The sequence below is a fragment of the Paroedura picta genome, chromosome 8 (assembly GCF_049243985.1).
Source record: "Paroedura picta isolate Pp20150507F chromosome 8, Ppicta_v3.0, whole genome shotgun sequence".
NCBI lineage: Eukaryota > Metazoa > Chordata > Lepidosauria > Squamata > Gekkonidae > Paroedura > Paroedura picta.
Genome location: NC_135376.1, coordinates 72121429 through 72147310, shown reverse-complemented (window position 1 = coordinate 72147310; position 25882 = coordinate 72121429). Strand labels below are relative to the sequence as shown.

The 25882-nt window shown below is 42.8% G+C and overlaps 1 protein-coding gene across 1 annotated transcript; it reads left to right on the top strand.

The window, feature by feature from the left end:
• Positions 1-75: 75 nt before the first annotated feature.
• LOC143844020 (lipase member M-like) lies at positions 76-20555 on the top strand. The gene is made up of 9 exons (XM_077350954.1): positions 76-174; positions 2891-2984; positions 4162-4360; positions 7075-7184; positions 7560-7696; positions 10143-10289; positions 16575-16646; positions 19179-19244; positions 20292-20555. Exons 1-9 carry the CDS (start codon positions 76-78, stop codon positions 20553-20555), a joined length of 1188 nt encoding a protein of 395 aa, XP_077207069.1.
• Positions 20556-25882: the final 5327 nt, after the last annotated feature.

Genomic DNA, 25882 nt, shown 5'->3' with positions numbered 1-25882 from the left:
ATATCTCCACATTTGAAAAGTCATTTATCCATCAAAAATGTTTAAAATATTCATTTTTTTGGTAGGTTGTCTAGCATGTGGCTATTGCTGAACATGATCTTGGTTCTCGGGCATGTGAGTCCAGATAAGGTCAAAGACAAGACAGAACTGAATCCTGAACAATCTATGAATATTGTGAGTTGGGTTGTCAGATAAAATGAGCAATGTGGTAGCTATACAAAGTGATTCTGTGCCATGTGTGCACCATGGTGGCCAAATGCTGCATATTTATTGTGTTGCTAGTCCATTCCTTATGGGCGTAAGTTATGCAGCGGCCAGCAGTTAATGGCTATTAAAACCTAATGAGAACTTTTCTTCAGAACCTGTTGCAACAATTTTATTTTTAAAAATCAACAGGAGCTCCCAAAACTCCATGCAACAACTGCCCCTGAAAACAAAACACAGAAAGATCTTCACAACAGGACAGTAAACCCAGAATCAGAAGAATACAAAAATATATACTTTTTAAAGCAGTAACAACTTGGACCCCCCCCCCCACCAAACGAGTTTAAAATTAACAACCTTTTAGACAAGGATAAAACCTGGTCTTGGTTTTGTGTTTGCTGCTTGCATAGCATGTGGGGAGGGGAAGATGCGGAAGGGGGGCTTTACGTGGAGGGGATTTAGAGCATGATTCACTGTCATGCTATTGCAGGCGGGAGGCATCTCGCCATTTTGGCCACTGTGTGGAAATGCTCCGAGAATAGAAGGAAAACAGGACTGGGAACCTTAAATTACTAGGCCTGAATATTCCGGAGTATTTCTGGACTGTTTCAGAACTTGAACAGCAATATTTAGGGACACGGCAATATTGTTCAAGAGACCTGAATATGTCCCAAATTCCAATACAGAATCTTTCATATATTTGGACCAGAAATATCCATGTACACATCCCTAGTTTGGTGTAGAATAAATTCTAAGTAATCACTCCAAACTCCATTATTGTATTAAAAAGAATGGAACTTTTAGGTCCCAAAAGGAAAGGAAATTCCAGTTTCCCCTCTCCAAGCCATCCAGGAGGAGTTGGAAAGGGAGTGGGGAGCTCTGAATCCACTGGCTGTATAATTTTTCCACACCATCTCTGGCTGACCTTTGGCAGATGATTGGTGAAAATTGTCTCCAAATTAGTTCTTTCAAAATAAAAATTTCCTGCACATTTCTGAGTTTGCAGAACTCTGAACTGTAGCCATGGTTGATTCTGTTTCAGAGATTTGCAAGTCTAGCTCTTGGCTATTAGGTATTTTTTAATTCATGTGCTTAGCAGCAGACATAGGGTTTCCACTCCCAAGTGAAGTGAAACTTTGGAGAACATCAAAAAGGTACAAGTAAAAATGTTATTACGGGGAAGCAGCTGCATGCAAAGATGTAAAGTTTCATTGTAATTACCCTTTCCTTGGGGCCAGTCTTGTACTATATCCTGACATACCTGCCTTTGTAGCCTCAGTTTCCTCCAAGGACAGTTGCATAATCTGCTTCATAAATTGTCTGCATGGGTTCATAATGAGCATTTGGCCTGAAGAGTAAAAGATATGGGCCTCCTAAATATATACATCGTCATGTGAAACAAGGAAGATGAAAACCTATATTTGGAACAGGAATACTCCAACATGTGAGATGATGGATCCTCAGAGGAACCGGATCTTAGAAATCTTATTTCAAAATCACTCAGATCTCCTTCCATATTCCCTTTTGCCTTTTTTGGTACTGATCACTTTTAAATATAAAATGGTTGTGAGAACTGGATTAAAATGCCATAGTTTTTGAATTCTTGTTTTTATTTATTTTATTTATTTATTATTGTACTTCTATACCGCCGTTCCCAGAAATTGGCTCGCAGCAGTTTACAACAGTATCAATAAAATCACCCGAAAAACAGTAAAATGATATAAAATACAAATACAAAACATGTACAAGATAGTGGCATTTTAAAAATTGCTACACACAAACACAGATAGCGGCTTGGAGCTGAAAACAGGCCCCTGGCACAATCCACCACCACAGAAGGAGCCAGGAGCCAAGGGGGGGGGGACCAAATCAGGGTTCCTACCCAGCCTCAACCAAACACCTGGCAGAAGAGCTCTGTTTCGCAGGCCCTGTGTTTTAAATTTTTTCAATTTTTTAATGTCAAATTATTTTCATGTGAAATTGAAGATCTCAACAAGATGAAACTGTTGGTTTTTAAAGTTTTGAAATCATCAGAAAAATAATGGCAGTTTCACAACATAATGCTGAGTGTTACACTTGCTACCTGCGGCCGTACTACATGCAGAATGGGTCACAAGTGAAGTGCATACCTTGTGCCTAGCCTCCTGGAAGTTTAGTGTCCCCATATCCTTTAAATTTTGCCAGTTGATAATTACTTCCATGATGGATTTCTGTTACATTTTTCGTTGCAAATCTTAAAGATTTTCCATATGGCTGCCATCAAAAAGCCAGTTCATAGTCCATGACTGTAAACAGATGCAAATATAAATATTGCTTTTCATCTGCAGAATTACAGTAAATCAATTAATCAGTCAAGATTGTGTTGTGTATTAGTTGGACTGAGTTCAGATTTGAATCCCTGTTTAGTCACGGGAGCTCAATGGGTGACCTTTGGCCAGTCACCACCCCAGCCTAACCTTCTTTCCAGAGTTGCTATGAGGATTAAATGGAAGAGAAGAAAACAATTTAAGCTGCTTTTGGTTCCTGTAGGAGGGAAAAGGAGTTATAAATGAATAAATAAATCTTACCTTATCTGGTCAGGAACTCTCCTGCATCACTGCCCTCCCAAAAACCAAGCAACTTCTAGCCAGCTGTTTTAAATGTGTGCTTAAAACGAACTAATTTTTTGGTTTTGTTATTCTTACAGAGTGAGAGAATTCAATACTGGGGATATCCTTCAGAAGAATATGATGTCCTTACGCATGACGGGTACTATCTGAGCCTGAACAGAATTCCAGGAGGTAAAAGAAAATTTAGGAACAATGAAGCCCATTATTCCTGGGGTGTGTGTGTGGGGTGTGTGTGTGTGTGAAGTTTTACTTTCAATCTTATTCTCATAATGAAATACACAACCAGATTTGGGTGTCTGCTATAATGTGAATGCAGGCCAAAGACCTACTTGAGTAGGATTTCCAACCTCCAAATGTGGCCTGGATTTTTCCGAGTATTACTGTTCATTTCTACTTGATAGAAGTCCATCCCCCTGGATGGTGGACACTTTGGAATTGTACCCAGTTGAGGACCTTTCTCTCCCTAAAGCCCACCTTCCCCAGGCTCCACCCCTACTCCCAAGTCTAGGTATTTCCCAATCCAGACATAGCAGCCCTATAATGTAAGCCATGACTATGGTCCCGGGGACATATTTTTAATTTTTCTTTTTTAAAAAAACTTATTTATTAGACATTTAGATAAGAAGAGATAGAGAAATACAGAATTACAAAAGACAATATCAATATGGTTCCCTTTTTCATTGTTTCACTAATACAGATTGTAAGGCTACTTTTCCACTTAATCCATGTAGAAGTGCCAGTGATCTTGAAATCTTCAGAAGGTCTTCTATTTAGTAAACTCAATAACTTTAACAAAGAAATCAGCCTGTATAATTGTGGTGCAAGCAGGTCTGTCTTCATCTGACAAATAGTCTTGAAGTATATCTATGATAGAATGCTATGTTGGTCTTAAAGGGTTTGTTATTAGAAAGTGATGCAATGAATTTGTTAATGACCATAAGCAACCAATAGATGATGTAAGGGATTTGGAGGGAACCACATTCCATACAAATTACCACTTTATCTCAACAGCAAGTGAGATTTGTGCAACCTTGGTTGAATGTGATTCCCATGCATTGAGTTTCTTTCTGGAAAGGAGGGCTATTGGTTATGGTTCAGCCTTCTGTGGCAACAGAAAATGACTGTTTCATCCTCTGTCTGACAGCTCTTTAAATACTTGAAGATGGCTATGATATTACCCCTTAATTAGCTCCTCCCTAGACTACAAATACCCAGCTCCTTCAATCTGGCCCCTAGGACTTCCTGGCAGTATGCCCAATCCCAGCATTCTAACCACTGAATCATGCTGAATAAGTTTTTGTGTGCTTTATTATTGACTTTTAAATTTTAGAACTCTTTATATTTTTAGGCTCAAAATCTGCTGTGCTGCTGACCCATTGTTTGGATATGGAGGGCAGCGTATGGGTATCAAACCTGCCCCACAATAGCCTGGGCTTCATTCTAGCAGACGCTGGATATGATGTGTGGATTGTGAATAATAGAGGCAACTCCTGGTCCAGAAGACACAAATTCTTTACAATTGATCAAAACGAATTCTGGGATTTCAGGTAAATTCATTTGAAGTGCAATATTTAAAACTATGAGATTCAAGGAGCCATTTACTTTTCAGTTACACTTAGCTTATACTTCAGTTAAGTGTATGGCATACTCCTAGGTTTTCAGTGTCTTGGAATTTAAAGAATGTTCTAGAGTTATCAAGTTACTTTGGTAGCTGAAACCTAGGAGTATGCCATACACTTAACTGAAGTATAAGCTAAGTGTAACTGAAGTATGGGTTTATGCCCCATGTCATCAAGTTTAATCATTTAAATGGTTCTCTGCAGTCAAATGGGTTGACTGCAGACTAAATTTTCCAGTAACAGACAAGAATTTCCCCTCCCAATGTACATCACTTATCTCGATAAAATTATGCTTCTGAGAGAGAGTGTACACTAAGAAACGACATGAAGGGGTTCTGTAATAGGAAAGAGGAACTGGCGGGAATTGCTAGCTGAGTTTGGATCTGATCTGTAAAATAATGTGTGTCAAATGGTTCTGTATTTTTCTATTTATCTATATAAATATACAGATCTATTGTGTATATGTAAAATCTTTACCTCGAATCATCATCAAAGCATTGCAAAGTACATTCAAATTAGACCAAGCAAAGAAAACTTAACCAATTCTCAACATTGTGATTCAGTTTAAGAGCTGAATGGATATATAGGGTTTTTTTATGGCAGTGTAGCAGGGCATAGTCTAAAATTATGTGTTGCTTCAGCCTCCATGAAACTAATTCAACTTGCAGGTGGTCAATGCTTTGACAAAAGAAAGCCCAAGAATCCTTTAAATAAACTTAATCAATAATCAATAATCATACATTTATTGGCATTACAGAAATAAACCTCATCAAGGAGCATTCTTAATTGTAATGAAAGATTAGTTCTCATGAAATTTGAGTTAAAATAATCATAAATACTACAAGAGGCAGAATTCAGCCCAATAGTAAACACTCTATTCAGCTGAATTTATTCTATAAAGCATCAGCATGAGGACAACTTTCAAGCCATGTCTATAGGCTGGATGACTTCCTCTCTGTCACCCATGTACATGAGATGGATTCCTAAATGACTTATTTTCTACTAGTGAAAAAGAGCAGATACAGTTTGTGGTCTTAAGGACAAGGGCAGAAGCTAGGGCAAAGGGGTGAATAATATAGCAGACATATCAACTGTAGAGAAGAAACAGGCTACAGCTTTTATTGAACACAATCATGGGAACATTGGGGCAGCATAAGACATGAATCCAGCATTGGGTGACCTGCCTGTGAGCCAGTGGCACCAACCTTCCCCCAGCCTGCCTGGATGGGATAGGATAGTACCATAGGATGGGTAAGTCCTAGGATCCCACATGAGCAAGTTATTTCATGGTTCCCTCCCATCTGAAGGTGAGAACCAAGTGACTGAAGCCCAATCCAGGCATATTGCTGAATGGCGTCCCAAGACCTTATGAAAATCCATAGACTGAGGAAGGCAGATGTTCAGGCTCAACCCTTCCCTAAAATGGACTCCAGCCCAATGTTCAAACTGCCATTAGAGATGGGTGACTTCCTAGCTGCAGCCAAAGCTTCTATGATCATATCCAAGAAAGCAGGCCATCATAGATGCTTTAAAGCCATATGTCCTGACCTCACTGAGAGGTGCATATTGTCTGCCTGAAAAAGAGCTGCTTGTCTGAAGGAAATGTTCAGATTCTGTATGATGGACCCACTAACCACCTCCACTAACTGCTTAGCTGCACTACTCACCTCCTGCCTTGCAACATTGACATTGTTCTTGGGATTGGCCCCAATTGTGCCACTCCAGCAACTCTAGCTAGAAGAGACATATGTCTGGGAGGCAAGAGACTAAGAACAGCAAATCCACATCGTGGATAAGTGATACACCCCTTTCCTGCTAATGAGGTCATTTCTGCCTAACTGGATGACCAAGACATCTAGAGAATGATGACAGGTGATGTCATACATACAGTTGATACCAAGACTTCCTAGCATATTCCTCTGCACCTGATCCATTAGATCAGGGGTAGTCAAACTCTGGCCCTCCAGATGTCCATGGACTGCAATTGTCCAAGGACTGGAATTGCAGTCCATGGACATCTGGAGGGCTGCAGTTTGACTACCCCTGCATTAGATAGTGAGCCAGTTATCCAGCCTGAGGGCCACTCCCCCTCCAGATGAAATTGCATAGATCCTGACCCTATGAATGACACTGGGGCCACAATCCAAAACAACCTGTTTTCTCCAGGGGAACTGATCTCTTTAGTCTGGAGATGACCTAAATCACAATCTGAATTTTATTACGGTCATAGACTAGAAAATAGGATAAAATCATTTAAAATCTGGAATTCTGGGGGATTCCCATGTCCCATCTGGGGATGGGCATCCCTAGTTGAGCACTATAAACTTTGACAAATAAATCACAAAGTGGCTCATATGCCTTGCCTATGGGTTGGAAAGATATCCATAAGATACTTTCCAGTGACATTCATCTAGGCATGGTCATCATACAAGCAGAAAGGGAGGTCAAGCAAATGATATCCAAGTTAAAGTGTTCCTTTTTATGAAGCCTTGATCTGCTTGGGTTTAGACAGAAACCAGGCTGCCTACCTTACTGTAAATTTTAAAGACTGTCAATAATGTTTGTGAATGCTTTCTAGTTTCAGATCCAGTGCAAAGCTTATGTATACATTTTAAACCAGTCATTGTGTTTCTTCTTTTCAGTTTTCATGAAATGGGCATCTTTGACCTTTCTGCCATCATAGACTTTGTTCTGCAGAAAACTGGACAACAGCAAATCTATTATATTGGCCATTCTCAGGGAAGCAGTATAGGTATAGTATTAAGGCCTTATAGTTAAAGATAAGTGTTGTATTAAGGCGGGTATTCAGTTGTTAGATAAAGAGAGGTTTTTATTGGCTTTTGAGGGGTCTTTGCTGTCATAGCCCAGTTACATTAAAAAACAGAAGTTTGGGGCAGTGTGTTGTGCTCCCAATATCCAGATCATTGGGGAATGGAATAACAATGTGGGATGCATGTCCCAGCTCAGTAATTATATATAATTTTTTAATTATATCTGAAGAATTGTAATTATAAAAGTTTGAACTTTTGAGCTTACCAATGTGATTTTTACACTTTTTTAGCCTATAAATATTGCATTAAAATATAATTAAGTGACACTAAATGGAATTTTATCCCCCCCCCCCCAGGTTTTGTGGCATTTTCTGAACTGCCACAATTGGCTGAAAAAATTAAGATTTTTTTTGCCTTGGCACCATCATACAATTTGAAAGGGAATTTAAGTCCTATAATGCAGCTGCTACATTTGCCGGACATACTGCTAAAGGTATGTGTGCGATGTGTTTTTAGTCAAAGTTTTATAAATTTCCACTTTTTTCTTGCCAAAACAGCTAGGAAAAGAAGAGTTGGTTCTTATATGCAACTTTTCTCAACCCAAAGGAGTCTCTAAGCGGCTTACATTTGCCTTCCCTTTCCTCTCCCTACAAACAGACACTGTGTCAAGTAGGTGAAGCTGAGAGAGCCCTGATATCATTGCTCAGTCAGAACAGTTTTATTAGTGCTGTGGCGAGCCCAAGGTCACCCAGCTGGTTGCATGTAGGGGAGTGCAGAATCAAACCCAGCTTGCCAGATTAGAAGTCCGCACTCCTAACCATACACAAAACTGGCTCTCAGTGGAAGGCAAAAGGAAAAAGCTACAGGAAAATGGGAAATGGAAAGGGCACTTAGTCACTTGATGTTTTGAAATGAGCAGTCCAAATACACACAGTTATATAACCTTTTTTTCTCTTCTTCTTATGAGCATATAGAGCTCTGAAGAAATAAACTTCTCCTCTTTGGGCTAGTGTTGGCAAGCTTGATGTGAGTAATGTAACGGAATGCTCTGACATTACCTTATTCTCAGCACTGAGAAGTATTGAGAACGTCTTCTGTTTGCAATAAGCCATGTTTTCTCATTTGAGCATTCAAATGTATTGGTTTGTGGCAAAAAAAGGGTAATACTCTGTTGAACAAGGAGTCAGAATATGGGCTCTTTTGCATGGGGGGGGGGTTACACTCCTTGTGTTATTGGAGTGTAAGTTGGAATTCCATGTGTTTTAATGGTAAATCAGCTTAAGCAACTTTAAAGATGTGCTACACACAATTTTTGAAGAAATAAACCACTTATGTACATAAATTCATTTGGATATAAATGAGCAACAATAAATGTGGCTGAGACCTTACCTCTGGCTGCCCATTGATGCAGTGGAGGAGCCGGGCAGAGAAGAAGGACAAGTTGGGTGGACAAGCCCAGTAGCACATGCAGGAGGAGTTGCATCATTGCATCACTCTGGAGCAGGGCGGGGAGGCGTGGGTAAAGGCACCACACGTGAGTAGCCGAGCCTCGTTTGCCAGAGCTGCCGCTGGGTCAGCTTCCCTCCCACTCACCCTGTTATGTTGGCTAATACTGTTTAAGGTTTTGAATGGGCCACTGTCATATATATTCAATTTGCATTTTGTCATAGCTTGCAGTTTGGCATGGGATAGAGCCTGTTTGTGGGGAGTTTGGTCTGCGCATTGGACTCCCCAGGTTAGGGGCCTCCCTACAAGGCGGCAGGTTTGCAAGTGGAGCCAACCCCACAGGGGAGGCATGGGGCTCGCAGTGCCAGGTAGCCTGGGGTGGGACCAAGGGAGGTGGGCAGCTCACATTAGCATCCCAGGGTTTACAGTGCCAGGTGGCCTTGGGTGGAACCAAGGGAAGTGTGCACTTCCATTTGGTACCGCATGTGGGATACTTCCCTACAGGGAATCCAGTAGCAAGGGGACTTACATTCCCAGCAGGGGAATTGGATGGTCCCCAGGGTACCACTGGGGTCTGGGTTCTTGTGATCGGCTGAATCAGAATCAGAATACCTTTATCGGCATAAAATTGCAAAGCGTAAAACAAAAATTTCAAATAGTTCCAGATGTAGATTCCATCGTAAAAAGATTTTCATTTAAAATTGCCAGCAAAAGCTTAGCTACTTTTACAATAATTGCTGAGTCCCTCACATTTAGTATCATTTTAATCCAATGTTTCTTATCAACACAGCTGAATTTCAATTTCTTCAGATAGTTAGCTAAACTATATACATCAAACCTAGGATACACCAAAAGTATATGGTGCAATGTGTTGGGGATAATACACCCATGCAAACAATATCTCTCCTGAGGAAAAATCTTCAAAAATCTACCTCGGGTGAAATTTGAAGGAAAGACATTAAAGCGAGCTACTAGAAATGCTCTTCTTAACGGGGTGTGTCTCCAAAATTTGGATATACATGGGCATGGATTTGTATGTTGAAGGAATATCCCAGAAACTGGAAGAACATATGCTGTTATTAGAGGAGCCTAAAACCTAAGTATCCCGATCTTCTAGTCTCTGTGATATTGATTTTAGTATGACCCTTTCTTCTTGCATTCTTGAGATGTCCAGACCCATAGTTTGAAGTTTCTTTGACATTTTACTTAACCAGTTGAGAGAATAAGGGTCACTCAAAAAGTTAATTAACAAACTACCTGGTTGAGCATGAAAACTGATTTTTAACCAGCATTTAAAGAACTGAAACCAAGCCCTGGCTTCTAGGTGATCGGCTGACTGCAAGTCAGGCTGCCTCTCCCATGCTGTGCCAGCACTCCTGTGGAGTTAACAATAAAGCTCTGGCCTTGATTAAGCCAATGAAAATGTTTGTGTGCCTTTCTTAAGCCCAGGCTACCTTCCTGCAAGTCAATGTATAAATACATTAATCTTACAGTTCATGCTTGGTACGAAAGAATTCTGCGTACTGAATGAGAAACAGAGAGCTTTCGTTGCCTGGCAGTGCGGCTATCAACCAATGGACTATTTCTGCAAACAAGCTTTGATGCTATTTGCTGGATTCAATGAGAAGAATCTAAATCAGGTATTTACATATTTATTTATTTATTTGGATTTTTATACCGCCCATTCTTTACAGCTCTGGGCGGTTTACATGGAACATTATAATAATCTATAACGTACAAGTTTCAATACAACATCACAACAACCAAGTAACAATTTATAAGACAACATAAATAAGAACAACACTGGAGAGATCAAATTTTTTTCAGCCAAGGAAGGGCATCTGACAGGGGGGGGGGACAAGAAGATGCTCTCAGTCGGTCGACCTCAAGCGAACGGCTGGTGGAGGAGCTCCCTTTTGCAGGCCCTGCAGAACTGTGGAGGTTCGGGCAGGGCACTGATCTCTTCAGGGAGCTCATTCCACCAGGCGGGGGCCAGGACTGAAAAAGCTCTGGCCCTTGCTGAGGTCAGCCGTGCTTCTTTGGGGCCAGGGATCCGCAGCCGGTTGGAGGTGGCGAAGTGCACGGCTCTTTTGGGGGTATAGGCAGGGAGGTGGTCTCTCAAGTACACCAGGCCCAAACGCCTTAAAGGTGGTTACCAAAACCTTAAACTTAATCTGGAATTCAACTGGAAGCCAGCTGAGTTGTTGGAGTATCGGCCGGATGTGGGATCTCCATGATGTCTTGGTGAGGATCCTGGCTGTAGCATTTTGCACCAGTTGTAGTTTCCAAATCAAGGATAAGGGTAGGCTTGCATAGAGCGAGTTGCAGGTCTACTCTAGAGGTGACCATTGCATGGATCACTGTGGCTAGGCGCTCTGGGTCCAGGTAGGGCGCTAGTAGCTTGAAAATGCCAGCTGCACTACCTTTGTGATCTGGGCTTCCATTGTAAGAGGATCATCCAGGATCACGCCCAGGTTCCTGGCGGAGTGTGTTGCTGAGAGCTGCACACCGTCCAGGGTGAGCAGATGTGCTTCCTCCCATGGTCCCTTCCTACCCAACCACAGGACCTCTGTCTTTGCAGGGTTGAGCTTCAGACAACTCTGCTTGATCCATTTTCACTGCTTCCAGATATCTGGCTAAGGGTTCTGGGGGAGAGTCAGGGCGGTCATCCATCAGGAGGAAGAGCTGCGTGTCATCCGCATATTTTAAAAGTTACATACCTTGGCTTGATGGGCTTGTCATTTGTTGGATAGTGGCTATGTTCTGGCACCACAAACAGAGCTTTTGGGTGGGTTTCTACTACCTGTTTTTGTAGAGTGTGACTGAAGGCTTCTTTGTTTGGGGAGCTTTGAGCCAGGCTCCGTTGCTGCAACATCTGCATATAGGCATTGTTTGTTTCCTTAACTCTAAACTGGGGCTGAATCTGCACTCACTTTGTTTATTCCGTTGTGGATCCTGCTGATTCCAGACCGATTTGAACTCGGGTCTTCCTCTATCCCCTCCTTCAGATGGCTATCCAGCCTCTGTTTAAAAATTTCCAAAAATTTCCAGGGAAGACTGTTTCAGTGAAAAACCACTCTAAATGTCAGGAACTTCTTCCTGATGTTTAGACGAAATTTCTTTTGAATTAATTTCACCCCATTGGTTCTGATCCGTCCCTCCGGGGCAAAAGAGAACAACTCTGCTCCATCCTCCATATGGCAGCCTTTTAAATACTTGAAGATGGCTATCAGATCCCCTCTTTGCTGTCTCCTCTCCAGGCTAAACAGACCAAGCTCCCCCAACCTTTCCTCATACGTCTTAATCTCCAAAACCCTCACCATCCTTGTTGTCCTCCTCTGGACACGCTCCAGCTTGTCTACATCCCTCTTCAATTGGGGTGCCCAAAACTGAACACAGTACTCCAAGTGAGGCCGAACTAGAACAGAGTAAAGCGGTAGCATCACCTCCCGTGATATGGACATGATACTCCATTTGATACAACCCAAAATCCATTTGCCTTTTTAGCCACCGAGTCACACTGCTGACTCATGTTCAATATGTGGTCTACTAAGACTCCTAGATCCTTTTCGCACATACTACTGCCAACACAAGTCTCCGCCATCCTATATTGGTGTATATTGTTTTTTCCTACCTAAATACAGAACTTTACATTTGTCCCTCTTGGATTTCATTTTATTCTGTTTAGACCAGTTCTCGAGCCTATCAAGATCATCCTGTCTTCTGATTTTGTCTTCTGTTGTGTTTGCTACCCCTCCCAGTTTAGCATCAACTGCAAATTTAATAAGTACCCCTTCTAATTCCTCATCCAAATCATTTCTAAATATGTTGAACAACACAGGCCCCAGGACAAATCCCTGGGGAACTCCACTTGTCACTCTTCTCCAAGAGGATGCTGAGCCATTTACAAGTACCTTTTGAGTATGCTCTGTTAACCAGTTACCGATCCACCTGACAGAATTAGGATCTATACTGCATTTTATGAGCTTGTCAATGAGAATATAATGTGGAACCTTATCAAAAGCCTTACTGAAATCCAGATATACTATGTCCACAGCATTGCTCTGATCCAGCAAGGTAGTTAATTTCTCAAAAAAGGAGAGATAAAGTTGGTCTGACATGACTTGTTCTTGCGAAACTTGTGCTGAGTCTTAGAAATCACAGCTATCTGTTCCAGCTGCTCAAGGACCAAGTGTTTGATTATTTGTTCTAAAATTTTGCCAGCTACAGATGTCAAGCTGACGGGTCGATACTTATCCAGATCCTCCTTTTTCCCTTTCTTGAAAATGGGGACAACATTTGCCTGCCTCCAATCATCTGGCACCTCACCTGTTCTCCAAGAAGTGTCAAAAAGAATGGACAGAGGTTTGGAGATTACATCTGCATGTTCTTTTAGTACCCTTGGATCTGGCCCAGAAGACTTTTTTTCATTTAAAGAAATAGGTGTTTATGTCTTTGGCCACCATTTCCATCCCCCCTGTTTTTTACGTTTTTGCCACACTGAGCACAATTTCACTCACAAGAGAAGTCTGAGGAGAAATAGGAGTTAAGTAGTTCAGCCCTCTTCATCGTCTGTTATAATTTCACTTTCTTGTCATTACAGTGGTCCTACAGTGTCCCTATTCTTTTTCTTACTTTAAATATAACTAAAGAAGCCTTTTTTGCTATGTTTAGCATTTCTTGCTAACCTCAGCTCATATTGAGCTTTAGCTTTTCTAACATGTCCCTACAATTATTGGTTATTTGTTTATACTCATCCTTGGGAATAAGTCCTTCCTTCTATTTCCTATATAACTCTTTTTATTCCTCAAATCATTTGTCAACTGCTTATGGAGCCACATTTGCTTCCTTAGGCTCCTTCCATCTTTCCTTCTCAAGGGAATTATTTGTGATTGAACCTTCAGTATTTCACTTTTAAGAAACTCCCAGCCCTCTTGCACTCCTATCTCTTTAAGTCTTTCTGACCACGGGACTCTACCAAACATGTCTCTTAAAATTAATTAACTCCCACCCATTCAGGAAACTCTTCCATGACCATCAAGAAGCCCCAGGGTTTCATGAAACCCTTGTTGAGAATGCCTGCTCTAGTGTATCCATGCTAAGTGTGCATGGCAACACTCCATGTGCGATAGACCATTATCTACTCTCGGGATTCAAATGAATTAATTACTTCACATTGGTTGGTGATGACCCTGACTAAGCACTGTGAGCATCTGAATCATTGAAAACTTGAGATGGTGGAATAACTATCGTAAAATATTTACCCTTTATTGATGATGTACCAGATGTTAGAGTTTTTATGCCAGTGTGTCTTATTGATTTCACACTTCAACAATTATATTTGCATATGCAGTTCACTACTCCCCACACAACTCTATTCATAAACTGCATAAGAGACTGAAATGATGATGATGATGATTTATTACGGTCATTGACCAGCATCAAAGTATCTACTGACCACATACATTGTTACAGCGTTTTAACAGTCAGGACACTCGGCATCAGGGAGTAAACAAAAGCACGAAACATTATTACAGCATTTTGACAGTCAGGTCACTCAGCATCAACAGTAACCAAAGATTTCCACACTCTGCTGGCAGTGTAGCAAAACTTCACCACCATGTAAGAGACAGAATTATCTTTACCTGCAAGAAAGATGTTAATTAGATGATCATCTGTAAGTCCAGGGAACCTAGATAGCAAGGGCAAGATTAAACAGCTTCTGGCAACCTTATAAAAGTCACAGTATAATATAATGTGGGCAATCGATTCAATTGCACCTGAATTGCAAGGGCACAGTCGGTCCTCCATAGCAGTTGGTCCTGCAGGTACACACTGCAGTCTTCCACTTAGTAGTGCTGATGGAAATGCATTGAACCAAGCCCTCAAAAAAGCCCATCAAAATTTAGAAACGGTGATATGTGTTAGATATGGTACAGTAGAAAATCCCTCCCAGGACTTTAGTAACCCATATGGGCTTGGGAGTAGGCCATCTCATTTTGCAGCTCAATATCCATAAGTCGTTGATAGACCAGATGTTTTGCTTTCCTGTGCCCCATTTCTAATAGATGATCAGGAGCTAAACCAATTTTAAGAAGTTTCTTAATTATTTCTGTACACCAGGTGGGTTGTGGGTTAACTGACAAGAAAGAAGGAATAAGGCCTACAGGTTGAAGATGAATTTTTAGCCAATAGTTAATTATTGTTATCCATGCCCTGGTCTCTACTTTTATCAACCCTGCCTCCTGCCAGAGAACTACATTAGCTGTACACCTTGGAACATTAAAGAGGGCTCTTAGAAAACCTGCTTGAATTTTCTCTAAGGGAACAAAATTGGAGTAAGGGCCTAATTGGGCACCATATGTAAGTTAAGCCAGTGATTTGGCTGAAAACAGTTTGATTGCAGCAGGAATGAAGCCACCACCCTTAGTTCGATACAATCTTAAGATACTGGAAGATCACACCAAGATATTTGAAGCATTTGACTTGTTCAATACGATGTTGGTCAATATGCCAAGTAAAAAATTTTGCCCTGTTGTTAAAGCACATAATTTTTGTTTTGGTATAATTGATAACTAGGTGTTCCTCCTGACTTCCAAAGCCCTTTTCAGGCCTATTCTGGTCTGTGAGAGAATTACTGCAAGTTTAGGGGCATGAATGTCTTCATCTTTAAACGTTTGATTAATGCATCAATATAGATATTAAATAAAAAAGGAGCCAGAATACAGCCCCGTCTTACACCTTTCTATGTAGGGATCGAAATGGTTAATTGACCCTCTGGGCTGAATCTGACACGAAGACTTGTATTTTTGTGAAGTTTATAAAGTAATAGCAAAAGCCGTTTATCAATTGTTGAGTTGGATAATTTTGACCATAGAAGATCTCTAGATATTGAATCTAATTCAGATTTAAAGTCAACAAAGGCCACAAAAAGTGATCTCTTATCAGAATGCACATACTTGTCAATTAAATGCTGTAGAACTAAACAATGATTCATAACTGATCTGCCATGTCTAAAGCAGGCCTGTTGTTCTTCTAAGTAACCTTCTTGGTCAAGCCAATCACATAGTCTAAGTTATTTAGAGCAGCGGTCCACAACCTTTCTGAGGTCAGGGACCACCTCTGGGGGTCAGGGGAGAGCCAACGGCCCAGGCGCCGCGCACATGTGGCAGCTGCGCACAAACGCGCATGCGCAGTTGCCTTGCATGTGCGTTTTTGCCACCAGGGGGCGCTAACACACATGCGCACAGTTGCAGCGTGTGTGCGTTTTCGCCACCGGGGCGCAAACATGCATGTGCGGCAACTGCGCCTGCGCATTTGCGTCGCCGGCATGCCGGCGGCCATGCCTGCCTCTCCCTCTCCCCACTTCTCCCCACAGATTCCACTTCTCTGCACAGAGATTTGGTCTGTGCCTGTAAATGCTGGGGAGCTAAATACAAGTTAATGCAGAGTAACTGGAACTTATTAAAATGCAGCAGTGTTGCCACTACCCAATTAGCATAAAATGGTAACTTGAGGACTTGCACTTTCAGTCTGATGGAGATAAAGATTCCTAAGTCTTCCGCCCTTAAGACTTGGAGTGGCTGCTGTCAAAACTGAATGATAATTAGAAATATCAAAATCATCTATCATCCAGGTTTCCTGCAAAAATATAACATCAAACTGTGATATATATTTTATAAAGGCCCCATCTAAGTGTTTTGAGTGCCGCCCAGCTACATTCCAGCAAACCAAGGCTAGCTGTCAGGTGTTCATTGGGAGTCATTCATGACTGATATTATCATTTTGTACATTAGTTCCATTAATTCCATTGCCAGAGCGAGGCATAGTGAAAGGGAAGTTCTGGGCAGGGACTGAAATGATTTCTTTTAACTAGAATGAAACAATTGTTTAATTTGTCTTCTAAATGCAAATTTGCCTTGCAGAGTCGGACAGACATCTACATATCACATGCGCCAGATTTCACCTCTGTAAAAAATATTCTTCATTGGGGCCAGGTAGAGTAACTGAAAACAAGTGTCACTCTTGAATATGGTCTGTATACATCACTCTTTTGTAACAGCATTTATTTAACTACAGTAAAGATGACCCAGCAGTTTTATTTATTTATTTATTTAGATTTATATACCGCCCTCCCCGAAGGCTCAGGGCGGTTTACATTAAAACTAGTCAACGATACATGAAACAGTCTTCGTTAAAACATACAGTAATTAATAACAGTGGTTGTAACCATATAACAGAATAATGTAACAGTATAACAATATAATAAAATAATATAACGATGGAACAGTGCAATACCACAACAGGTCCAGAGCACTCTTTTGGAGTTCTGGGAGGAAGGGGGGAGAGGGGGGGAGCGGGGGGGGCATGGGGGCCCTTCATTCGCTGTTGGTTGTGCCTGGTCTCAACCAAATGCCTGGCGGAGGAGCTCCTTTTTGCAGACCCTGTGGAACTGTTTAAGCTCCGTCAGGGCCTTGATCTCCTCCGGGAGCTCGTTCCACCAGGTGGAGACCAGGACAGAGAATGCTCTGGCCCTGGTCGAGACCAGGCGGACTTCTTTAGGGCCAGGGACCATTAGCCGGTTGGTGGCGGTGGAGCAACCACTGCAGTTGGTGGAGATGTGGGACGGGATGTGGGACCTCCACGGTGTTGCTGTGAGGATCCTGGCCGCTGCATTTTGGACCAGCTGTAGTTTCCGTGTCAAGGCTAAGGGCAGGCCTGCGTAGAGCGAGTTACAGAAGTCCAGTCTAGAGGTGACTGTCGCATGGATCACTGTGGCTAGGTGTTCCGGGGCCAGGTAGGGCGCTAGTATTTTGGCTTGGCGGAGATAGTAAAATGCCAGCCGCGCTACCTTTGTGATCTGGGCTTCCATTGTAAGGGAAGTATCCAGAATCACGCCTAGGTTCCTGGCGGAGTCAGCCGTAGAGAGCTGTACTCCATCCAGGGCAGGCAGGCGCGCTTCCATGCATGGGCCCTTCCTACCCAGCCACAGGACCTCCATCTTTGAAAGATTGAGCTTCAAACGACTCTGCTTCAGCCATCTCGTCACTGCTTCCAGGCAGCTGGCTAATGCTTCTGGGGGGGGGGGGGAGTCAGGGCGGCCATCCATCAGGAGGAAGAGCTGGGTGTCATCGGTGTATTGATGACAACCCAGCCCAAACCTCTGTACCAGTTGTGCGAGAGGGCGCATAAAGATATTGAATAGGATAGGAGAGAGGACCGCTCCTTGTGGGACTCCACAAGTAACTTGACGACGGTCTGATGTTTTGTCTCCAATTGCAACCCTCTGTCCACAATCCCGCAGGAAGGAGATCAGCCATTGGAGGGCTGTCTCTCGTATTCCGGCATCGGTGAGGCGGCGAGCTAGAAGCTCATGATCGACTGTGTCGAACGCTGCTGAGAGGTCTAGTAATATCAGCAGTGCCGACCCGCCTCGGTCCAATTGGCGACGGAGGTCGTCCGTCAGGGCGACTAGCGCTGTCTCTACCCCATGGCCAGGCCGGAAGCCTGACTGGGATGGGTCTAGGACTGAAGCTTCTTCCAGGTACTCTGTTAGTTGGTTTGCGACAGCCCTTTCAATCATCTTCCCCAGAAATGCTAAATGCGAGACGGGTCGATAGTTGTTGGGCTCTCGCGGGTCTAAGGATGTTTTTTTCAGCAGTGGGCGTACCACAGCCTCTTTCAGTCCCTCCGGGAATTCTCCCGTTGTGAGAGAATTTAGACTCTAAATGATACAGTTCAGTCAAGAGAAACCTCATGAGGAGGAAGGACTCCCTGGAGAAGAGCCTAATGCTGGGAGCGATTGAGGGCAAAAGAAGAAGGGGATGACAGAGAATGAGGTGGCTGGATGGAGTCACTGAAGCAGTCACTGCAAACTTAAATGGACTCCGGGGAATGGTAGAGGACAGGAAGGCCTGGAGGATCATTGTCCATGGGGTGGCGATGGGTAGGACATGACTTCGCACCTAACAACAACAACTAGGGGTGGAATGTTAGAAGGAAGCATTTTGTAAAAGGGAGGGTTCTCCATGTGGTATAATTCAATTGAACGCCAATAAAATGCTAGAGGGCGTCACCCCAAGGGTCAGACATGGCCCAGTGCTTGCACAGGGGATACCTTTACCTTTACCTTTTATGATGATTATCTATCTGTTTATCTGTCTGTGTCTGTCTAATTATATATCACCATTCCCATACAATGGCTCGTGGTGGGTCACAAAGTCCTCATTAAAAAACCCATTGAAACTCCCTATTAAAAGGACACACCAATACAATACAGAAAAACCACAACAAAAGGTGATAAATAACTCTATTCCTGAGGCCAAAACTATCGGGGTGGGAGCTGGCAACAATTTTAATTGTTTTAATTTTAATAGGTGCTAACAACAGTCCTGGTGTTGCTTTCTTTTGCCAGATATTATAGTCATCATAAAACATGCCTAACAATTGTCTTTCCCCATGCTTTCTTTAGGCTTTGTTGTGAGAGCCACAATACTCACTCACTTCTTGTGTTTCATCCATTTTTCTAGGTAGCTAAATCAGGTGAATTCAGAAATTATGACTATGGCTCAGGGCTGGTAGATAAATACAACAAGGTACGATTTGCTGGACTTGTATGTTTGTTTTTGTTTGACAAAAGATGTCTGAGTCTCCATCCTTTCTGTGTGCAAAAGATATGCAAGAAATTTGATCTTTCCCCCATGCTCGTGTTGTTATTTAACATTTTATTAATTATTATAATAATTTTACAGTGGTTGTTATTCATTTTTCTAGTCTTTGTTTTCATTATAAGCATTTATAGCTGTAACGTTTCATCAATCATGCAAATTGGGATGAAATTCTTTGGGTTTTTATACCATGCCGTCCTTCCTGCCACATTCCCGGCAAAAAGGAGAAAGTGTCAATATTTAAGCAATTAAAATTCCCACTTGTACTGTGGACACTGGAAGGCATGAATTGACATGTGAGATAATTTCCCTTGAATTCTAAAGCCTGGCATGTGCTGAGTGTGCAGATGTTGAGGGTGTGTAACAAAAACAGACAACACAGGCAGGGGAAGCTAAGGGTGCTATTAAATATAATTCAAGATGTCAAGTGAGGTCAAATCCTTAAGCAGTACTTCACTTTTACATTGCAAAACCAGTTCTTTCCCCATTACTCATTTCTTGCATTCCATCTGGGCTGTCAACACATGTGTGTATGTGTGTACATGTGTATGTTTGTGTGTGTGTGTACTGCTTCATTGTCTGTTCATTTATCTTTTCCCCAGTTTGAGAAGCAGGTGAGTTACATACCCCAGAGGGTCCTAAGCCTAAGCCTCCGCCTTGGTAAAATTGCCTATTAAAATGCTTGCAAAACAGTCTATTGAGAAATAACTAAAATAGTTCTCATGGGGACAAACTTCATCATTAACTTCAGATCGAAACTGTAGATCCTGCAAGTATGATCCATAAGAATTCCACAAGAGATTTCGCTAACTCTCTTTTGATTTCCCTCAAAATTCCTCAGATGTTTCACCTTTGGTGGAACTTCACACCTTGTTATAGGTAATATTTCTGTAGTACTGCTAGTCATTTCTGTAATTCTGTTACTCCTCCCCCCCCCCCAAAAAAACTTGTTTTTCCATTTGTTTTTCCCTCCAGACTTCTCCTCCCTTGTACAAGATAGAAGAGATCACTGTGCCAATAGCGATATGGCATGGCGCACAGGACTGGGTTTGCCAGCCTGCAGAAATAGAAGCTTTGTTACCACGCATCACTAATCTCATCCATCATGAATGTTTTCCTGATTGGAACCATTTTGACTTCATTTGGGGCCTTGATGCTCCTCAGCGTTTGTACAAAGAAATCCTTTACCTGATGGAGAAGCACTTAGAATCACAGAATCATAGAATCATAGAATTATAGAGTTTGAAGGGACCTCTTGGGTCATCCAGTCCAACCCCCTGCACTATGCAGGACACTCACATCCCAATCGCTCATCTACTGTAACCTGCCACCCCTTTAGCTTCACAGAATCAGCCTCTCCATCAGATGGCTATCTAGCCTCTGTTTAAACATTTCCAAAGATGGAGAACCCACCTCCTGAGGAAGCCTGTTCCACTGAGAAACCGCTCTAACTGTCAGGAACTTCTTCTGGATGTTTAGATGGAATTTATTTTGAATTAATTTCATCCCAGGCATTCTGGTCTGTCCCTCTGGGGCAAGGGAGAACAATTCTGCTCCATCCTCCATATGGCACCCTTTTAAATACTTGAAGATTTGTGAGACTCTTAAGATAAGGGCAATCAGTTTACACTAGCTCCTTTCACTTGCATAAAATTGGATTAGACCCATGAAGATCGTGTGAAATAATTTTTTTGACCTTTGCTAAGCCATCAGCCATATGTACTGCTTATTCACCCCAGAGAAGAGACTAGTTTCATGGCAAACAAATGTTATATTTCCAGATAATGTATTTAACTCTTTTCTGTCAAGGCCCTTTTGATAACCTATGAAGCATTTGGTTTAATGTTAGTTTTCATCCTTTATTATAAGCATGCTAAATAAAATTCCTCCACATGTCTTATGTAGAATGAGTGAACCTGACTCTTCCATTGTAGGAGGCAAAAAAGATGAAATTTTTCAAAGAGAAAACCCACTTTGGGCCTTGTACAGCTCAGCCAATGGGAAGAGGTATTGTAGACTTCAGGGTCCTGGTTGTCATCAGCAGGACCCTGTAGCAATTAAAGATATACCTTACTATGGAGACCTCCCATATTCATATCTGTGTCTGTTTCCTGCTTTGGGCACTTCTGAGATTTGTGGCATGACATGGGGTAGATTCAGAAGGGGTTTTTTTAAGTAAAATTCCATCCATCCTGAAGCCTGAATAGGGCTACTGGAAAGTGATAAAATCAGTCACTTCCCCTCTTAAGGTTTAGGAAACGCCTGACAGAAATAGGCATGAACCAGCTCATGAGCTAAAGTTAGTGATAAATTTGGGGCAGGTCAACCAGCACAAACTTTCCATTAAACTTACAAAAACTTCGGCGGGAGTTCATGTGGTTGATGAATGGATGTATTTCTAGACAGACAATCTCCGCTAAATAAAAATGTCTATCCAATTTCTTTTCAGTTTCAAGAGTTTTTTTTCTCCCCCCCCCCCAGAACTTCTTAGTTTTCATTCCCCATTTCCTAGCACAGAGCTTGGATTTTTATTTCCCATTTTCTAGCACAGACCCCTCCTTGCTTGGATTTTTGACTATGTTTTGAGATCATTCCTTTTAAACTTGCAAAGTCAGTGGCAATAGGTTCTGATGGGCACTCGTACATTGCATTTGTTTTTCTGGGCTTCCAAGCCTCTACTCTCATCAATTTGGAGGTCAGAAAGAAGAAAGTCAGCTGGGAATCCCCTGCAAGTCTCTAGCACACCAGGGGGCATTCTACTGCAATAGAAACATAAACTGAACCCATTTGTTTTGGGGCTAAAAACTCATGATGTTTAATGGCTGGAAACATCACAGCCCGTGAACTGAACAACATTTTTCTGGCTCATGCCCATCCCAGTAATAATAACGTACCCTTAGTGCATGATGGTATATAGTTGGCAATCAACCTAATCTAAAGCTTATTTTGGCCCCAGGGTACAATCACCAGCACATTCTGAGTCATTTGTCCACCCTCCAGATCAGCAGACAGTCAATTCCAATCACTTAACTTTTCCATAATTTTTCCTGCCTAACCGTTAAGTCCAAATTAACCAACTGAACTCAGATTTTTTTGGCTGCAACCCAATCCTGGCTTTGGACCACACTGATTGTTCTGTTTCTGTTATTAAAGGGGGCAATTTGTAAAACATTGCATCTGAAGATATTGGTTCTCTGGACATTGTAAGTTTCTTTGATATGGGGGCATCCCCCCCATTCAAAATACCTTATCATACTGCTCGAATAGAGCATCACTTTAGCCCAGAAAAATTGGAATTTTATGTATATTTGAATACCAAATAAGGAAAGCTAAACCAAAGTCTACATAGGAATGCATATTAAGAACATGCCAGAAACCAGCCAGTCTCCATTGGATGATTATATCTCCATGGATCCTGAATACTGAACTGATGTAGTAGTATATGAAGATGAATGTTTAGGCTTGCTGATGAAAGCTTATTAGTTTTATCTGCTCCAGTTCCCCATAGAAGAAGCTTTCCTTTCAGATTTATATTTTGCTGGAAGGGAATGTGCATCAAAGCACCTTGATTAAAGTTTGGAGTGTATTGTTAAGATGATTTATTTTCCTGTCATTAATGAAAAGGCATGTGCTTTGGGGGATCCTATAACTCCAGCAAGTACTTTCTGGAATGAAGAACTGCCTGCTAGTTGGTAGTTGATGAACCTGCTGCCTCAGTATTGCTTGGTGCATCTCTACCCTGTTAGAACTGGAAGGATTGCATTTTTGTTTTGATCAAGGAGAAATGTTAAAATAGGAGGGACAGAATGGGAGGCTTTGCAGTATTTCAGGGTTTTATTCTGTAGACACTCAGGAGCCAGGCTAAGTCTTCCCAAACCTTCTTATTGTCCTGTTAGAGCTCCACCTTGTGTAGCATCAGCAAAGGCTGATGTTACAAGACGGCAGTGACCTCAATAAGCCTAATGGATGTGCTGGTCTTGTGTGAATGTGAAGGTCTATCAGCAGAGTCCTCTTCTGTTGCAAGAAGTCTAGCCTGGTGACTGGGAAAACAGTCATATCTATTTTGTATCTCTGGACTCTCTCTCTCCTCCCTGAATGTCACTTGAACTCATTAAAACAAGCTGTCTGGTACCAGGAACACAATTGGCCCTTTATAATATTTGACTCTAAATCAGACAGAAACTGTCTGAGCCAAATACACTGTATGCAATTTTATGCTGGCAGTGCAAAATTTAGCTGTGCAAAGAGCCATTTACCTGTTTTCATCTTGAAGCAGCATCTTGATTTTGTCCTTTGGGTAAGTTCTTGAGTAGATGTTCAAGTTGCATCTGACGGCATCATTAATGGGGCAGAACAAAAGCACATGTTCATTTGTCTCTATTAGGGTTGGGTGCTTCAGCGCCCGAAGCAGCCGTTTGTCCCGACGCAGCCAGCACTGGGCCACGGGGGGGGGGGGGGGAGGAGGGGAGGTGAAGGCATTGGAGTGCTCCGCGCCTGCATGTGTGCCCCCACCAGTGCGCTGATGCCCGTGCCTCGCCTTCTTCCCCCTTTTCCCCTTCCTCCCTGTGGTGCATCACTGGCTGGATCGGGAGCGAACGGCCGCTTTGGGCACCAAAGCGCCCAACCCTTGTCTCTATCAATCTGCTGGCACAAGGACAATATCTCTGAGCAAAGGTTGTTTTCTTGTAATGCCCCTCCAACACAGCTGTGGGTAGAGCTGAACATCTCATTTGGGCAAAGGCCCTTCTATGGGTGTTAAGTTCTAGGTTTGACAGATAAGGGGCTGGAGCAAACGTATATCTGGTCTTATCTGGACACAGAAACTCTGGTGTATTGGCTAGATCCTTTGCCGACCAATGTCCTTGGCCCTCTGATTATGGACTTAGCTTGGTTAGCCGTTGTTCCATAAAGCCAAGCTGTGATAGTTTATGCTTTATAGTAGCGATCCCCAATCTGTGGGCCGCGGACCACATGTGGTCTGTCGACTAATTGGAGGTGGGCCGTGAAGGACGCCTTCTCCCCCTCCCCGGCCCTTTACTTCATCCCCCCCGGCCCTTTACAACAGTGGTCCCCAACTCGCGGGCCGCGGCCCAGTGCCGGGCCGTGAAGGCCTTGGCGCCAGACCCCGGCTCCTTCTTCCCTCCCACCCCGAAGCGAGAAGCTCACCAGGCCGTGAGGAAATTGGCCGCCAAAGCGGCCGATTAGCTCGCGGCCCGGCAAGCTTCTTGTTTCGGGAGGGGGGGGGAAGAGAGTCATATCTATTTTGTAAATCGGCTTTGGCGGCCGATTTGCTGGCGACCCGGAGGGGCCGGGAGGGGGAGCCGCGACTGCTGGCATGGTGGCAGCGCAAACGCACATGCACGGACTGCCGCGCACGCGCGTAGCAGTCCGCGCGTGCGTGTTTGCGCTGGGGCTGCCGCGCGTGCGCGGGCCCCCAGGCCACCCTCTCCCCCCACTCCGGAGCAGCGGTCTGCGGCAGCCAAAAGGTTGCGGACCGCTGCTTTACAACACATTTCAGGTGTCATTATCTCCCATCACTCCCAGATGGGACTATATCGTTGCAGAGAAACAAGCTCAGGGTTCCCATTGATTTGTCATTGTCATGAGTTAAAATTTCCATGAAAATAAAATGTTCCTTATGTTCATTGTTGTGGCGTGTCTGTATCTTATTTTGAAGGGATGTTTAAACATTACCATAGCGATCAGAGAGCGTTAGGGCAGCGGTTGAGAGTAGAGGAGTAAACTACCCCCCCCACCAGGCCTCAGTAAAATTGTCAAGCGTTGAGTGGTCTCTGGTGATAAAAAGGTTGGGGACCACTGCTTTACAGCTTTTAATCAAACTGTCTGAAAGTTGTCTCTTAAGACTAAATCAGACAAGCACTTTGGGTAGTAGGTTAGCTTCAGCCAATAGAGGATCGATAACATGTAGATCTTATCCTCCACACTTTGCATACCTGTTTCTAATCTTGCTCTAGCATTTGAAACACACTTGGGGAGCTGGTGGATCGTCTTTAAAAATTTTGACTGAACCCTTTCCTGTAACATAATACTTTTCAGTAACACTATAATGTTTTCTGTTAGGGCCTGGGATGGAAATGCATCCCCCATTTTTTAACCTGAGTTGAAACAGCACAACGTCTATCCCAGGGGTAGTCAAACTGCGGCCCTCCAGATGTCCATGGACTACAATTCCCAGGAGCCCCTGCCAGCATTCGCTGGCAGGGGCTCCTGGGAATTGTAGTCCATGGACATCTGGAGGGCCGCAGTTTGACTACCCCTGGTCTATCCCAACATGCATCTATAGTTAGAATACAATACACCAGCAGTGTACCCTGTTTTGCCCTGTTGGCAGTTTTTTACCCTGTTTCGCTATTGGCAGGTTTTCAGTATGTACAGGAAATTCTAGCCTATCAGTTGATCTAATGTTTGCATAGCTTTGTTTTGACTTGCAAGAGGGCACATTGGACTCAAGGAAGACACGTACACATTTCTGTTTTATTATTAACTCTGCAAGAGTGTTGGTGCACTATGGGAGAGGGAGCCTGCCTTGCAGTCAGCTGACCAGT

Bases quoted from the DNA above. Each gene is read 5' to 3' on its own strand.
- LOC143844020 (XM_077350954.1), top strand. From the start codon at position 76: ATGTGGCTATTGCTGAACATGATCTTGGTTCTCGGGCATGTGAGTCCA. The intron at 4,361-7,074 runs GTAAATTCATTT...TCTTCTTTTCAG, and splicing joins AACGAATTCTGGGATTTCAG to TTTTCATGAAATGGGCATCT. The intron at 7,185-7,559 runs GTATAGTATTAA...CCCCCCCCCCAG, and splicing joins TTCTCAGGGAAGCAGTATAG to GTTTTGTGGCATTTTCTGAA.